At 39.9% G+C, this 17,540-nt stretch overlaps 2 protein-coding genes across 2 annotated transcripts; both read left to right on the forward strand.

Annotated features, from left to right (window-relative positions):
* The first annotated feature begins 221 nt into the window (after positions 1-221).
* Positions 222-1,520, forward strand: LOC106979030 (putative gustatory receptor clone PTE01). The gene has a single exon (XM_015076790.3). It carries the CDS (start codon positions 365-367, stop codon positions 1,355-1,357), a length of 993 nt encoding a protein of 330 aa, XP_014932276.3. The 5' UTR covers positions 222-364; the 3' UTR covers positions 1,358-1,520.
* A 7,398-nt stretch (positions 1,521-8,918) lies between these two features.
* LOC106979000 (putative gustatory receptor clone PTE01) lies at positions 8,919-9,940 on the forward strand. Its single transcript, XM_015076760.3, is given in 1 exon segment — positions 8,919-9,940. A coding segment is annotated over 1 exon segment (990 nt). The 3' UTR covers positions 9,909-9,940.
* The last annotated feature ends 7,600 nt before the right edge of the window (positions 9,941-17,540 follow it).

The raw sequence follows: 17,540 nt of genomic DNA on the forward strand, positions 1-17,540 counted from the left end.
TTGCTCCTCTAACATTCTTCAGCTGAGTATCTTTAAAGTGTGTATAGGAAGAGGGTACCTGGATGGCTCAGTTGTTTGAGTGGCTGACTTGATTTCTGCTCAGATTATGGTCCCAGGGTCATGAGATGGAACCCTGGATTCTCAATCCCACTCCCTCTGCCCCCTCCTCCACTCCTATGGACTCTGTCTAAAATTTAAAAAAGAGAGAGAAAGAGAGGATAACAGAGAAACGAGTGAGGAAACAGTTCTAAGACAATTGAATTTTAGGCACAGAAATATTGTTGAAGGTACTGGAGTGTATGATCCTAAGTGTGAATATTTTCCTTGTGAACTGCTTGAATACACAATATGGACACAGTGCTGAATGTCCATTGACTTGTTTACTTTCCCCAACCTTCTTTTCTTTTTCAAAAGGTGTCCAAGGTACATAGAACCACAAAATCTAACAAGGGTTTCAGAATTCTTCCTCACGGGACTCTCAGATGATCTAGAACTGCAGCCCCTCCTCTTTGGGCTGTTCCTGTCTATGTACCTGGTCAGCGTGCTCGGGAACCTGCTCATCATCCTGGCCGTCAGCTCTGACCCCCACCTCCACGCCCCCATGTACTTTTTCCTCTCCAACCTGTCATTGGCTGACATCGGTTTCACCTCTACTACCATCCCCAAGATGATTGTGGACATCCAAACTCAGAGCAGAGTCATCTCGTATGTGGGCTGCCTGACTCAGATGTCTTTTTTTATGCTTTTTGGATGTTTGGATAGTCTCCTCCTGGCTGCGATGGCATATGACCGGTTTGTGGCAATCTGTCACCCCCTGCGCTACTTGGTCATCATGAACCCTCGCCTCTGTGGCTTGTTGGTTTTGGCATCACTTTTCATCAGTGTTTTGGTCTCCCAGATGCACAATTCGATCGTGTTACAACTTACCTACTTCAAGGATGTGGAAATTTCTCATTTCTTCTGTGATCCTTCGCAACTCCTCAACCTTGCCTGCTCTGACACTTTCACCAATAACATAGTCATGTATTTTGTTGGTGTCATCTCTGGCTTTCTCCCTATCTCAGGGATCTTTTTCTCTTACTATAAAATTGTTTCTTCCATTCTGAGAATCCCATCAACAGGTGGGAAGTACAAAGCCTTCGCCACCTGTGGCTCTCACCTGTCAGTTGTTTGCTTATTTTATGGAACAGGACTCGGGGTGTATCTCAGTTCAGCTGTGTCAACTTCCCCCAGGAAGGGTGCAGTGGCCTCGGTGGTGTATACTGTGGTCACTCCCATGTTGAACCCTTTCATCTACAGCCTGAGGAACAGGGACATCCAAAGGGCCATGCAGAGGCTCCTCAGCAAAACAATCTAATCTCAATACTGTGCTGTCCATTTGGAGTGTAGGTAGGAAAATGCAGCAAAACTAACCTAGACTTGCAAATCCTACCTCTCTCACCATATCATTTTTTTAGCTGTCATGGCTTTCACCCCTCTCCTTGCTGAACATTTCCATATTGCTTTTTTTCATATGTCTTCAATGGGACAGAGAAAATATTCTGGGGTCCTTTGTATATCATAATCATTGCATGACTGAATCCTATTATATCTGTGGAGATTCTGTGCTTTAGCATTGGTGATCCAAGCATCCCAGAAAGATGAGAGGTTCTCTTTTTATACATTTAAATCACATTTCCCCCACAGTTCTTGTGTATTTTCCATACGGATTTCTCATTTTTCCAATCAGGTTATGTGGGAGGATTCATGTCACTGGTTGTCAAACTTGACATTCATTCATTCATTCATTTATCCCATTTATCCTTTCTTTCTTTCATTTATATTCAAGTATAATTAATATACAGTGTTATATTAGTTTCAGGTGTACATTATAATTATTCAACAATTCATACATTACTCAGTGCTCATTGTGATAAGTGTACTCTTAATCCCCTTTATCTATTTCGCCCATCCTCTCACCCACCTCTCCTCTGGCAATCACCAGTTTGTTCTCTGTATTTAAAAGTCTGTTTTCTTGTTCATGTTTTTGTTTGTTCATTTGTTTTGTTTCTTAAATTCCACATATGGGTAAATTCATATGGTATTTGTTTTGATTTATTTCACTTAACATTAAACCCCGTAGGTCCATCCATGTTGTTGGGAATGGCAAGATTACACTGCCTTTTTTATGGCTGAATAATATTCCATTGTATATAAATATACCAGATCTTCTTTATCCATTCATCTGTTGATGGACATTTGAGTTGCTTCTATACCTTGGCTATTATAAATAATACTGCAACAAACAGAGGGGTGCAAATATATTTTTTAAAATTAACTAATTAATTTAAATTCAAGTTAGTTAACATATTGTGTAGTATTGGTTTTAGGAGTAGAATTTAGTGATTCGTCACTTACATAAACACCCAGTGTCCATCCCAACAAGTGCCCTCCTTAATACCCATCACCCATCTAGCCCATCCCCCTACCCACCTCCCCTCCAGCAAGTCTCAGTTTGTTCTCTGCACTTAAGAATCTCTTATGGGTTGCCTCCCTCTCTGTTTTTATCTTATTTTATTTTTCCTTCCCTTCCCCTATGTTCATCTCCTTTGTTTCTTAAATTCCACACATGAGTGAAATCATATGATATTTGTCTCTCTCTGACTGACCTATTTTGCTCTATTTCCATCCACGTTGTTGCAAATGGCAAGATTTCATTCTTATTGATTGCCAAGTAATATTCCATTGTTTATACATACCACACCTTCTTTATCCATTCATCAGTCTATGGATATTTGGGGTTTTTCCATAATTTGGCTATTGTTGATAGCACTGCTATACACTGGGATGCATGTGCCCCTTCAAATCAGCATTTTTGTATCCTATGGATAAATACCTAGTCATGCAATTGCTGGGTCATAGGGTAGTTCTATTTTGATTTTTTGAGGAACCTCCATAGAGTGGCTCAACCAGTTTGCATTCCCACCAACGGTGGAAAAGTGTTCCCCTTTCTCCACATCCTCACCAACATCTGTTGTTTCCTGCATCGTTAATTTTAGCAATTCTGAAAGGTGTGAGATATCTCATTGTGGTTTTGATATGTATTTGGGCATGCAAATATCTTTTCAAATTAGTGTTTTCATTTTCTTTGGGTAAATACCCAGTAGTGGAATTGCTGGATCGTATGGCAATGCTATTTTTAGAATACGGTTTTCCACAGTGATTGATTCAATTTGCATTCCCACAAACAGTGCAGGAGGTTTCCTTTTTCTCCACGTCCTCAATAATACTTGTTACTTCTTATGTTTTTGATTTTAGCCCTTCTGACAGGTATCAAGTAATTTGCATTTCCCTGGTGATTAGTGATGGTCAGCATACTTTCATGTGTTTGTTGGTCATCTTATGTCTTCTTTGGAAAAATGCCCATTTTTAATTGAAAAAAAATTTTTGGGTGTTAAGTTGCATAATTTCTTTACATATTTTGGAAATTGACCCCTTTGTTGGATATATCATGTCCTCTATACTCATCTTTGGCAGTGACACTAATATCTCATCTCCTCTACCCACTATGCTGACTTCAGTTTAATAATATTTTTGCTACTGCCCAAATATTAAAAGGCCCCAATACTCACCTTCTCCTTCTCCAATACATCTCTTCTACCTACTTGCCATTTGGCCACTACTCATCATGGCAGCGGGAATTGGAAACTGGAAAAGAAGAAAGCACATATCACATTTTACTACACAAACATAAATGCCTTTGGTTTTCCTATTCTGTGTCCTATAAATTCATGTTTATCATGACCCTAGTATCCTTTCCCCCTACTAATGTCTTTATACACCCTACTCTGAAATAACTTCAGTTTAATAACACAGTTTTTCTATGGGCTAACTATTCTAAATGCCTTAACACCCCACCTCTCCCTCTCATATCTACCTCTACTTATCTGTCATGTGCTCTCCCCTAAAAATACCTTCTGTCATTTATCCACACACAGGTAAATAGCATTCTTTCCAGTATCCAGTTTGATTGGGTATACCCTAAAGTTTTCTTCATATCACTTAATGACAAACTAATCTCTGTATTCCTCAACAGAGAGATCTCTGAGTCAGGAAGGATGCTTAGAGGGAATTTAGAAGGTTACATCCCACTATCCACATACATCTCACTTTATCCACTAGAAAAAAAAAACAACAGATAAACCAAAACCACAGTTTATTTATGTCTTTAAAAGCTGAGAACACAGAAATCTAAAGAAAATGGATTCTAGAGTGAGTTGATTCCTCTCTAGTTGGCAGAAATCAGAACCGCTGGGGATATTTGTTAAATTTGGCCATGGAATAGCTGCAAGTTGGCTTAAAGTTGGTGGAGGGGCTCTCATGGTGCAACAGAAACCAAGGAGTCTACTTGAGATGGCATGACCAGAAGCAGTAAAGTGGGGTCTGCAGAAGTGCCCAATGGAGAACGCGTTCTACCCATTTGCCAGTGTGTCTCCTAGGAATTTTTGTTGTGTGACAAATTCGGGACTATACTGGAAAGCAGACAGAAATGACCTGAGTCTTGAAGTGCTTGGAGCACAAAGTTCTTATGGAGGATGAGACTTGTGTGATAAGTAGTGCTTGAGATGTTTCCAATGATCCCCAACTCCTGGTTTTCTGGTTCTTGTGTATTTCCCTCCCCCTGAGTGTGAAATAGACATAGCGACTCACTTCCAACAATGAGAAAGTGGAAGAAATGTTGGGAAGTCACTTTTGGGAATAGGGTGAAAAAAAAAAAGATTTCTTCCTACCGCCTCTCTCTCACTCTTTCAGTTGATCATGTTGATGGAACCCAATTGCCACGTTATGAACTGCCCCATCAAGAGGCCTGAGTGTGAAGGAACTTAGGGAATTCTTTGGCCAACAGCCTGCAAACATGTGAATCCTACCAATGGCCCATGAATGAGCTTGTAAATGGGTTTCTGCCTGTCAAGACTTGAGATGATAACAGCCTTGTCCAACACCTTGATTATAACATTATGAGAGGCTCTCTAAAGTATTGAAGTAAAATATCAGTTACCAAATAAATATGTAAGAATCAATAGTTTCCTAATATATCAGTGTAACTCAATTAGAGAGAGAAAAAAAGAGAACTAAAGTCTCATTCAAATTAGCCAAAAAATAAAAATAACCCTGTGAATCTCCAACATATAAAATGCCAACCTGGGGCACCTGGGTGGCTCAGTCGGTTAAGTGACCCACTCTTGATCTTGGCTCAGATCATGACCTCACAGTTTGTGAGTTCAAACCCCACATCAGGCTCTGTGCTCATGGTGTGAAGCCTGCTTGAGATTCTGCCTCTCCTTCTCTCTGCCCCTCCCCCCACATGTGCTTTCTCTCTCTCTTTTTCTCTCAAAAAACAAAACAAAACAAAACAAAACTTAAAAAAAATGCTGACCCAAGTAAGAGCTAAAAAATGAAAATAAGAAGTTATCTTTAGAGACAACTATTAACTGGGGCACCTGGGTGGCTCAGCCAGTTAAGCGTCTGACTTCAGTTCAGGTCATGATCTCACTGTTGTGGGTTCAAGCCCCCCACCAGGCTCTGTGCTGACAGCTCAGAACCTGAAGCCTGCTTCAGATTCTGTGTCTCCCTGACTGCTCCTCCCCTGCTCACACTCTGTCTCTCTATCTCAAAAATAAACGTAAATAAAAAAATAAAAGAGAAAGGCAACTATTGACTGAGAAAATGGAAATAGTATCACATTCTCTGTATAGAAGACCTAATTCTGCCTAGATTTCATGATTCATATATAATGGATTTACAGATATCAAAATCTCATATTGAGTGATTCAATTGAAAATAAAGTCTGAATTTTATGTTAAGATCCTACAACTTGGAAGTAAGAAGCAAGGAATAGAGCTGAACTTCTTCCAGAGGAGAGGAAGGACCTAGACCCTTCTAAAGATACTCCTTTGTTCCCCTTTCTCTTCTATTAACATTAGCAAGTCCTTAGAGATCGGGACAACATGGACCAATTGGCTTATTATAAGCTTTGTGTATTGAGCCTCCAAAGTCATACAGTTGTGAATAATTGGCAGATGCCTCCAGCTGTTTAGTTCGACAGTTCTAATACAGTGGCTCCATACCTGTGTCTCCTCCCCTTGTGGGCATCTGCATAAGAAGGTCCCAGCCAAGTCTGTCTTCCTGCCTGTCCTGAGGAGGGACTGTGAACCTTCATCATACACCCGACAGGAGACCTGTACTCCTCCATCATGCTCCAGCAGAGATGCATTCCCGCCCAGTAAGTGCTGAAGGGGACAGTGATTGGAGGAGGGACCATCAGGAACATTTTTTCCTCAACAACACAAACATGATGATGCTTGGGATAGACGGATGGGAGGGCATCAGTATATAAACCTTCAGATGAGAGCCCTGTGAAATTTATTTTCTTGGTTCTGGTGGAGGTGTGAGAATTCTCATTAAGAGTTCTTCTGGGGCACCTGGGTGAGTCTGTCGGTTAAGCGTCCGACTTCAGCTCAGGTCATGATCTTGCAGTTCTTGGTTCAAGCCCCAAGTCGGGCTCTGCGCTGACTGCTCCGAGCCTGGACCCTGCTTCAGATTCTGTGTCTCCCTCTGTCTCTGCCCTTCCCCCACTTGCACTCTGTCTCTCTCTTTCAAAAATAAATAAACATTTTAAAAAATTAAAAAAACAGTTCTGCTTCCACTCTCACTGGTTCTGGCTCTTGTTGACATCTGCCCCGCCATATAGCCACAGATGGATCTCTCTAGCCTTTTCCTAAGCTACTCCAAAATGATCATGAAGGAGATTATGATGATTACAAGGAGGAGGATGACATTAACCATTAACCACAACATAGTGTGCTGGGGGCTTCCTAAGTACTTCCATAGTACTGGGGGCTTCCTAAGAGCCAGGCTCTGAGATATGTATTTTATGTATCTTGTTTGATTTCACCTGCATAAGTTGTCCCAAATGATAAATGCACACATTATTATTATTTTATATAAGGAGAAAGGAGAACATAATTTTTTTAAATTTTTTAATTTTTTTTTAACATTTATTTATTTTTGAGACAGAGAGAGACAGAGCATGAACAGGGGAGGGGCAGAGAGAGAGGGAGACACAGAATCCGAAACAGGCTCCAGGCTCTGAGCTGTCAGCACAGAGCCTGACGTGGGGCTCGAACTCACGGACTGCGAGATCATGACCTGAGCCGAAGTCAGTTGCCCAACCGAATGAGCCACCCAGGCGCCCCAAGGAGAACAGAATTTTATGTAGCTTGTACCAGGTCATAAGTCAGAAAGGGTTGATGCCATGTTTGAATCTGAACATCAGACCAGTACCCCCCCCCCCCCGACAACCCAAAATGGTCATTTCACTTCCTTGTCAGTCCTGGCAGAGACTTCTTGCTCTTCCCTTTAGGGGTTTCTGGTAGACCCCAGTTGGAGAGCAGTCAACTTCCTGCATCAACTATGGGAAGAATGGCTGAGATCACAGGCAATGATCTTAGAGAGTTGGCACACAGTTCTTCAGGGGAGATCTCTCTCTCTCTCTCTCTCTCTCTCTCTCTCTCTCTGCCCCTGTTCCTGGATTTCCCTTCAACTGTCCACTTCCTCTACCACTCTTATAATAAGCCTACTCAATCACAAAAGGAGACAAAGTCAGAGTCTTGGGTCTATTTCTACTTAGGAAACTGAAAACAGTTAAAAAATATGTCTCAGATGTACCTATAGTTAAAATCTCTGTACCTCAGTTGAAAACTTTCAGAAATTATAGAGACAAGGAAGTTCATGGGACTCAGAGAATAACAATTTAATTTTGAATCCTGTCTGCTCCACTTATTATTAGTGTGTTATAGGTCAAGTTCTTGGTATCTCTGAGACTTAGAATTGTTGTCTAAGTTGATCCCTAATTGGAACAACTCAACTGAAAAAGGATTAAACAAACAAAGGATGCCCTCTATGCAATAAGTATGTGATGAGTGCATAAAGTAAGGGCAAATTAAATTTTAGAATTTTTATTACTAATAATGATAAGGTTAACTATCATGTCATTGGACTTAAATATCTGATGACCTGAGGTTATGATTTCCCTACAGTTCTAACAGTACATTTTACTTTTGTTTACACAAGTATATTTTTCACATATGGAGAGAAACAACCAAGTCTCATTTATTTCTGAATCCCCAGAATCTATACCTTTTTGGCACAGGGGAGCCATCAAAAATTTAAAAATCTCTGTTAAATGTAGGGTAAACCTTTCCATTGTTCACAGAAACAAAGAAGAAACTATCTTCATAGTCATCAATGTTGGATGATTATACATACTTAACTGTGTTTTTCAAAATTTGAAGTCCACCAAAGCCAAGGATAGAAATTACATATTAAATGACTTTTAAAAGACAACCAACATCAAATCATTGCTTACCTCCATAAAGGAGAGAAGAAAGAAAATCAAAAAATGATAAAGCTCATGAATATAACTAACAAAATATTTTCTGATTATGAATATTGAACTTTAATACAGAATCCAAATCACACAGTCCTGCCTTTCATGGGGTGTTTATGAATACTCTAAATGAAGAGAATATCTAGCATTGCATTTGAGTAAAGAAAGATATATTTAACTGCATCTCCATTTCTTTAAATTAGAGTGATTTTTGTCTTATTCTGTGGTTTTTCTTAAAGAAGTAGGCTTGTTTACTGTGATCATGATTTATTACCTCTTATGTTCTTGCTCCTCTGACACTCTTCAGTTGAATTTCTCTAAAGTAAATGTATATATAGAGAGGTGAATAATGTGAAACCAATGAGGAAAGAGTTCTAAGAAATGGGATGTGTCATTGAAAAATATTTCTAAAGGCACTAGGGTGCATGTCTACAAGTATGAATATTTTACTTGTGAATTGCTTGAATATACAACATGGACACAGTGCTGGATGCCCATTTACTTGTTTCCTTTCTCCAACCCTCTTTTTGTTTTCTAAAGGTGTCAAAGCTACATAGAACAAAATCTAACAAGTGTCTCAGAATTCTTCCTCACGGGACTCTCAGATAATCCAGGACTGCAGCCCCTCCTCTTTGGGCTCTTCCTGTCCATGTACCTGGTCAGTGTGCTTGGAAACCTGCTCATCATCCTGGTTGTCAGTTCTGACTCTCACCTCCACACCCCCATGTACTTCTTCCTCTCCAACCTGTCCTTGGCTGACATCGGATTCATCTCCACCACTGTCCCTAAGATGATTGTGGACATCCAAACTCAGAGCAGAGTCATCTCCTATGTGGGCTGCCTGACTCAGATGTCTTTTTTGATCCTTTTTGGATGTATGGATGGTATGTTTCTGACTGCAATGGCATATGACCGATTTGTGGCCATCTGTCATCCTCTACACTACTCAGTCATCATGAACCCACATCTCTGTGGCTTCTTAGTTTTGGTGTCCTTTTGTGTTAGCCTTTTGGACTCCCAGTTGCACAATTTAATCGTGTTGCAACTTACCTGTTTCAAGGATGTGGAAATTTCTAATTTCTTCTGTGACCCTTCTCAACTCCTCAACCTTGCCTGCTCTGACACTTTCACCAATAACGTAGTCATGTATTTTGTTGGTGTCATCTCTGGCTTTCTCCCTATCTCAGGGATCTTTTTCTCTTACTATAAAATTGTTTCTTCCATTCTGAGAATCCCATCAACAAGTGGGAAGTACAAAGCCTTCTCCACCTGTGGCTCTCACCTGTCAGTTGTTTGCTTATTTTATGGAACAGCTATTGGAGTATACCTTGGATCAGCACTGTTGCCTTCTCCCAGGAAGGATATGGTGGCCTCAGTTGTGTACACCGTAGTCACCCCCATGCTGAACCCCTTCATTTACAGCTTGAGGAACAGGGACATCAAGAGTGCCCTATGGAGGTCACTCAGAAGACTAGGTTAATCTCAGTATGTGTGCATTCCTTTTTGAAGTGTGTGTTGAAAAAATCAGCCAAACCAAACATGTAGATCAGCAAATACTGCTTTCTGGGCCCCATTATTTTTTAAGTCTCATGGTTTTCATTCCTCTTCATGTTTCATACATGAATACTATTTTTTAAAATTTGTTTTTAATTGGATTGGAGGAGTATTCTGGGACACTTTGTACATCATAGTGAATGCATGAGAAGTTCTCCTCAATGACCCTGGTATCCAGGGTACATTCTTCCTTTTATATGCTTAAAATTTATATCCTTTCCCATGGTTTCTGTTTATTTTCCATACAAATTTTGCATCTGTCAAAGCTATTTATCCGGGTAATGTCTAAATATGCCATTACTGGTCCTCAATCTTGGATTTTTTTTTTAAGTTTATTTATTTTGACAGAGAGAGAGAACACGAGCACACAAGTGGAGGAGGAACAGACAGAGGGAGATAGAATCCCAAGCAGCCTCTGCACTGTCAGTGCGGAGCCCAATGTGGGGTCAAACTCATGAATGGTGAGATCATGACCTGAGCTGAAGTTGGACACTTAACTGACTGAGCCACCCAGGCACCCCCCACTCATGGATTTTATAGAATACGCTGAGAAGTTTTATGATTAATGATGACTGAGTCTCATCACCAGAGATTCTGATTTAGTTGGACAGGTGTGTGTCTAGGTATGAGGATTTTTTAAAAAGCACCCAAGATGGTTTAGTTGTGAGTTGCTAAAGAGATCAAGCTCAAAAGGCTAAGTTATAAAAAACGTACTGTAGCTCGAGGCAATGGGTTTCTTCAAATATATTGTCCTTCAACACTATAAGCTTTTCCTTTGTGCTGGTTGTTAACTCTTTCTGCTCCAAACTCATCCTTCTATACTTATCTTGTAATGCTAGAGTGGGTCTCTTGAAATCCCTGCTTTGTTTTCCATATATATATTTTTTTCTTTCTCCAAAATTTTACTTAAATTCCAGTTAGTTAATGTATAGTGCAATATTAGTTTCAGGTGTAGAATTCGGTGATTCATCACAAGTGCCCTCCTTAGTACCCATCATCCATCTAGCCCATCCCCCCACCCACCTCCCCTCCAGCAACCCTCAGTCTGTTCTCTACAGTTAAGAGTTGTTGCATAATTTGGGGGCGCCTGGATGACTCGGTTGAGTGTCCAACTTCAGCTTAGGTCATGATCTCACAGTTCATGAGTTCAAGCCCTGCATTGGGCTCTATGCTGACAGCTCAGTCTGGAGACTGCTTTGGATTCTGTGTATCCCTCTCTCTCTCCCCTTCTCCCCACTCATGCTCTGTCTCTATCTCTCTCAAAAATAAACAAACATTAAAAAAATGAAAAATGAGTTGTTACATATTTTTAATAATGGTCAGCAAATTATATTACAGTCTAAAATTAAGTGAAGTTCACTCCTACCTCTAAAAACCCTAAGCCCTTGGTATTTATTGGCTTCCATCTGTCACCACATTTTCCCATCTTTTGCTTTGTCCTGAAGTAGCTATTTACTCAACTACCTACACTTAATTCTCTTTATTAAAATAATCCATTGATTTTTTTTTCTTGACTGAACCCTGAAAGTTAAATTATAACAGGAGAAAGGTGTGTAATAAGTTGTGTGCAGTTGGAATATTGGATAATGAGCTCATAAAATAAAGGTGGTTTTAAATATAGATTTAGGAATGTACAACTGAGATCTAAGTCCTGGAATCATATTTCCAGTAGATGAGTGGCTCTAATGGTGTCTGAGGATTATAAAGTCACAAATTTCATCATAAATAAATTGTACTTTGTCCTCCTTTTTAAAAAATCCTCAGCAGCAAAGGTTTATGTTGTCAGGAAAGGTGAGCTCTTTTCTTTGTCTGGTAACAAACAGCCTGCTTAGGACTTCACTTTGTTGCCTTACCGTCTCGTCTTCTGTCATTGATAAATCAGTCTTTGGGCTCCATTTGGTATCCATCTTTCCTTAGAAATCTCATACGTACTTTATTGGTAGTAATCTTGGTTCTCTGACAACCTGTCCGAAAGTTACTTTAATTTACCCTGTCTTTTACCTCTATGGTAAATCATCTACCAACTACATGGATAAGGAACTTGATATTGGAGAAAGGCATGAAATTGACAGATGATGAAGCCAAAACAGTTAGCGGGAAGTTACCATCCAAGAAAAATTACCACATTTCTATATTTGCCTATCCATTTATGCAGACCTAAGTGATGGCCAAAGAACCTTGGTAAGGGGGAAAGTGATGCTGCCTTTTTTGTCAGATGGTAGACTCTACCCATGGCAGCACTTTGGTTTTGTTTGTTTGTTTTTAGGTTTAGATTTAGAAGAGTGCTAAGCATGGGAAAAGACTGGAAGATTCATACAGCCATCTAAATGTGGTGTGACAACACTTGATTAGAATAGGAAACACAGGAGACTGGGTGGTTCAGTCAGCTGAGTGTCTGACTTCGGCTCAGGTCAAGATCTTGTTCATGAGTTTGAGCCCTGCATCAGGTTCTGTGCTGACAGCCTGGAGCCTGGGGCCTGCTTTGGATTCTGTATCTCCCTCTCTCTCTGCCCCTCCCCCTCCCACGCTCACACTCTGTATCTCTCTCAAAAATAAATAAGCATAAAAAAAAAAAACCAAAAAAGAATAGGAAACACAGATAATAGAAAAAAATGTGGGATAGGAAAATACTCCATGGCCTGGTATTGGCTCAAAAATTTGCAAATTAGTAAGTCAAAGTTCTTTTCTGAGCTTCAGAATCCTCAGCAGCAAATTAAGTGCAACAGTGTTTATCCTCTGAGGCCATGAAATAATTATATATAATTGTGCCATGGACCAGTCAGATGGTATATGGTAATCCTTATTATAACATTAAGGAACTTAATTTAAATAAACATTCCAGTAATTTATAAGTAACTTGATGTTACAAACAGTGTGACTTTGAGTATGATACATAACATATTTCTATTTAATTTCTTATCTGTAGAGTTATGATAATAAGAGCATCTAAATGAGAGGCTGATTGAGAAGATATCATCAAATGTAATGATAGAACACAATTTAGGATATAGTAAGGGATCGATAGGGCAAATTGTTGTAGTATATTGACAGGCCAGTGTATAGTTCCAACATACAGGCTTTGTAGGCCAAAATTTGACTTGTAACATCAGCTCTGGCTTTACCATCAGCTGACTCATTAGCTGAGTGCACTGGGATATATTTTTATAACTTTCATGGCCTCTAATCCTTCATTTTAAGTAATATTTAGCTGAAAGCACTCTAGGATTAAAAAGACAGCAGGAAAACAAAAGGGGGGGCACCTGGGTGGCTCAGTCGGTTAAGTGTCCGACTTCGGCTCAGGTCATGATCTCACAGTCTATGAGTTCAAGCCCCACGTCGGGCTCTGTGCTGACAGCTCAGAGCCTGGAGCTTGCTTCGCATTCTGTGTCTCCCTTTCTCTCTGTTCCTCCCCAACTCATACATTTGTCTCTCTCTCTCAAAAATAAATAAACATTAACAAAATAATTTAAAGAAAAGTAAAAATAAAAAGACAATATGCTCATGGTAAGAACTAAATAAATATAGATATCATTATCATCATTATATCCTAAGGTTGATATATTTCTTTTTTCAACTCTATTGAGATATAATTGACATACAACATTGTGTAAGTTTAAAATGTACAGTGTATTGATTTGATACACTGATATATTGCAAAGTGATTTACAACCACAGAGTTAGTTAACAATTCCATATTTCACATAAGTACCATTTCTTTTTTGTGGTGAGAACATTTAAGATCTACTCTCTCAGCAACTTTCAAGTATATGATACAGTACAGTCATCATGCTGTACATTAGATCCTCAGAATTTATTTATCTGATAGCTGAAAGTTTGTGCCCTTTGGCCAACATATCCCTATTTTCCCTACCCTCTATCCCCTGGTAACCAGTTTTTTACTTTTTGTTTGTTTGAGTTTGGTTGTTTTAGATTCCACATATAAGAGATAGTGTGCAGTATTTGTCTTTCTCTGACTTATTTCACTTAGCATCATGTCCTCAAGGTCCATCTATGTTGCAAATGGCAGAATTTGCTTGTTTCTTTCTTTTTAAAAAATGTTTATTTATTTATTTTTGAGAGAGAAAGAGAGAGAGCAAGTGAGCAGGGAAGGGGCAGAGAAAGAGGAAGAGAGAAAGAGAATCCCAAGCAGGCTCCATGCTGTCATGCAGAGCCCAACACAGGGCTTGAACACTCGAACCATGAGATCATGACCTGAGCCAAGATCAGGAGTTGGATACTTAACCCACTGAGCCGCCAAGGCACCCCAAATTTACTTCTTTCTTTTTGCTGACTAATATTCTCTTTTGTGTGTATGGATACATATTGCATCTTCTTTATCTGTTTGTCTGTTGAAGGACATTTAGATTATTTTTGTATTTTGGCTAATGTGAATAATGCTGCAATGAACATGGGAGCACAGATATCTCTTCGAGATCCTGTTTTAATTTCTTTTGAATATATACCTGGACGTGGGGTTACTGGATCATATGCTAGTTCTATTTTCAATACTTTGAGACACCCACATGCCGTTTCCATCGTGTTTGTACTGATGAACATTCCCACAAAAGTGCACATGGGTTCACTTTTCTCTACTTTTGCCAACATTTGTTATAGTGTCTTTGAAGACAGTATTTTTTTTCAATATATGAAATTTATTGTCAAATTGGTTTCCATACAACACCCAGTGCTCATCCCAAAAAGTGCCCTCCTCAATACCCATCACCCACCCTCCCCTCCCCTTCACCCCCCATCAACCCTCAGTTTGTTCTCAGTTTTTAACAGTCTCTTATGCTTTGGCTCTCTCCCACTCTAACCTCTTTTTTTTTTTTCCTTCCCCTCCTCCATGGGTTTCTGTTAAGTTTCTCAGGATCCACATAAGAGTGAAAACATATGGTATCTGTCTTTCTCTGTATGGCTTATTTCACTTAGCATCACACTCTCCAGTTCCATCCACGTTGCTACAAAGGGCCATATTTCGTTCTTTCTCATTGCCATGTAGTACTCCATTGTGTATATAAACCACAGTTTCTTTATCCATTCATCAGTTGATGGACATTTAGGCTCTTTCCATAATTTGGCTATTGTTGAGAGTGCTGCTATGAACATTGGGGTCCAAGTGCCCCTATGCATCAGTACTCCTGTATCTCTTGGGTAAATTCCTAGCAGTGCTATTGCTGGGTCATAGGGTAGGTCCATTTTTAATTTTCTGAGGAACCTCCACACTGCTTTCCAGAGTGGCTGCACCAATTTGCATTCCCACCAACATTGCAAGAGTGTTCCCATTTCTCCACATCCTCTCCAGCATCCTGATTTGTTCATTTTGGCCACTCTGACTGGCGTGAGGTGATATCTGAGTGTGGTTTTGATTTGTGTTTCCCTGATGAGGAGCGACGTTGAGCATCTTTTCATGTGCCTGTTGGCCATCCGGATGTCTTCTTTAGAGAAGTGTCTATTCATGTTTTCTGCCCATTTCTTCACTGGGTTATTTGTTTTTCGGGTGTGGAGTTTGGTGAGCCCTTTATAGATTTTGGATACTAGCCCTTTGTCCGATATGTCATTTGCAAATATCTTTTCCCATTCCGTTGGTTGACTTTTAGTTTTGTTGGTTGTTTCCTTTGCTGTGCAGAAGCTTTTTATCTTTATAAGGTCCCAGTAATTCATTTTTGCTTTTAATTCCCTTGCCTTTGGGGATGTGTCGAGTAAGAGATTGCTACGGCTAAGGTCAGAGAGGTCTTTTCCTGCTTTCTCCTCTAGGGTTTTGATGGTTTCCTGTCTCACATTCAGGTCCTTTATCCATTTTGAGTTTATTTTTGTGAATGGTGTGAGAAAGTGGTCTAGTTTCAACCTTCTGCATGTTGCTGTCCAGTTCTCCCGGCACCATTTGTTAAAGAGCCTGTCTTTTTTCCATTGGATGTTCTTTCCTGCTTTGTCAAAGATGAGTTGGCCGTACGTTTGTGGGTCTAGTTCTGGGGTTTCTATTCTATTCCATTGGTCTATGTGTGAAGACAGTAATTTTAACAGGTCTGAGTTGATCTCTCATTGTGGTTTCAATTTGCATTTCCCTAATGATGAGTGATGTCAAGCACTTTCATGCACCCATTGGTTATTTGTTAGTCTACTTTTAGAAAACTGCTTGCTTGATTCTTCTGCCCATTTATTATTATTATTATTATTATTATTATTATTAGTCCTTGAGTTGTGTGAGTTCTTTATATATTTTGGATATTAACTCTTTATCAGATATATGATTTCCAAATATGTCCTCTCATTTTCCCATTCCGTGGTTGCTTTTGCATTTGTTGTTTCTTTTGCTGTGCAGAAGCTTTTTACTTTGATGCAGTCCCACTTATTTATTTTTGCTTTTGTTGCTTGTGCTTTTGGTGTCCTGTTTAGGAAATTGCTGCCAGACCAATGTGAAGGAGTTTTTTCCCCTATGTTTTCTTCTAGGAGTTTTATGTTTTCAGGTCCTCTGTTTAAATCTTTAACCCATTTCAAGTTCGTTTTTGTGAGTAGTGTAAGATAAGGGTCCAATTTTATTCCTCTGCATGTAGTAATTTAGTTTTCCAAACTTTTTTTTTTTTTTGGAGACAGAGTGTGAGTTGGGTAGGGGCAGAGAGAGAGGCAGAGAGAATCCCAAGCAGGCTCTATGCTTTCAGTGCAGATCCCAACACGGGGTTCCATCTTGCAAAACATGAGCTGAAATCAAGAGTGAATCAACTAAGCCACCCAGATGCCCCTTCCCAACACTATTTTTTGAAAAGAATATCCTCTCCCCATTGAGTGTTCTTGGTTCTCTTGTTAAATATTAGTTGACTATAGGGGCGCCTGGGTGGCTCAGTCGGTTAAGCGTCCGACTTCAGCTCAGGTCACCATCTCGCGGTCCGTGAGTTCGAGCCCTGCGTCAGGCTCTGGGCTGATGGCTCAGAGCCTGGAGCCTGCTTCCGATTCTGTGTCTCCCTCTCTCTCTGCCCCTCCCCCGTTCATGCTCTGTCTCTCTCTGTCCCAAAAATAAATAAACGTTAAAAAAAATTAAAAAAAATTAGTTGACTATATATGCAGGGGCTTATTTCTGGGCTGTTGAGTCTGTACTATTGGTTTCTGTGTCTATTTTTATGTCATTACCATACCTGCTTGTGGTTGATATTGGTAGTGCTTACACTTCTTCCTTGTTTCTAGCTGCATCTATATGTGCAAGCTTTGCCATTCTCTGGGTGGGGTATACCAGAAGCAGGTCCTTTGTGCAGAGCCCTGAACCTCTGGGCAAACTGGTCACTCACCCTACTCTCCCTTTCCTTTTGAGAGGAGCTCTTCTAGCTGATAAATACCCTCTTGGTGCTGAGCAGTGCTAGCTGAGGGATGGAATGATGCAGGCAAAATGAAGCTATTCTTTCTTCCCTTTTGTGTAGTTATTCTTGTGTTAACCTTATTCTCAGGTTATTCCCTTTTGTGTGGTTAGTCACTGTTTGCTGAAGTTTCTTAAGTAGACTCCTGAGCTCTTCCAGAGCTGTTTTTGCTCACGGATGGTTAATTATTGATCTCTCGGGTGAGTGTGGCAGAA

The sequence above is a fragment of the Acinonyx jubatus genome, chromosome A2 (assembly GCF_027475565.1).
Source record: "Acinonyx jubatus isolate Ajub_Pintada_27869175 chromosome A2, VMU_Ajub_asm_v1.0, whole genome shotgun sequence".
NCBI lineage: Eukaryota > Metazoa > Chordata > Mammalia > Carnivora > Felidae > Acinonyx > Acinonyx jubatus.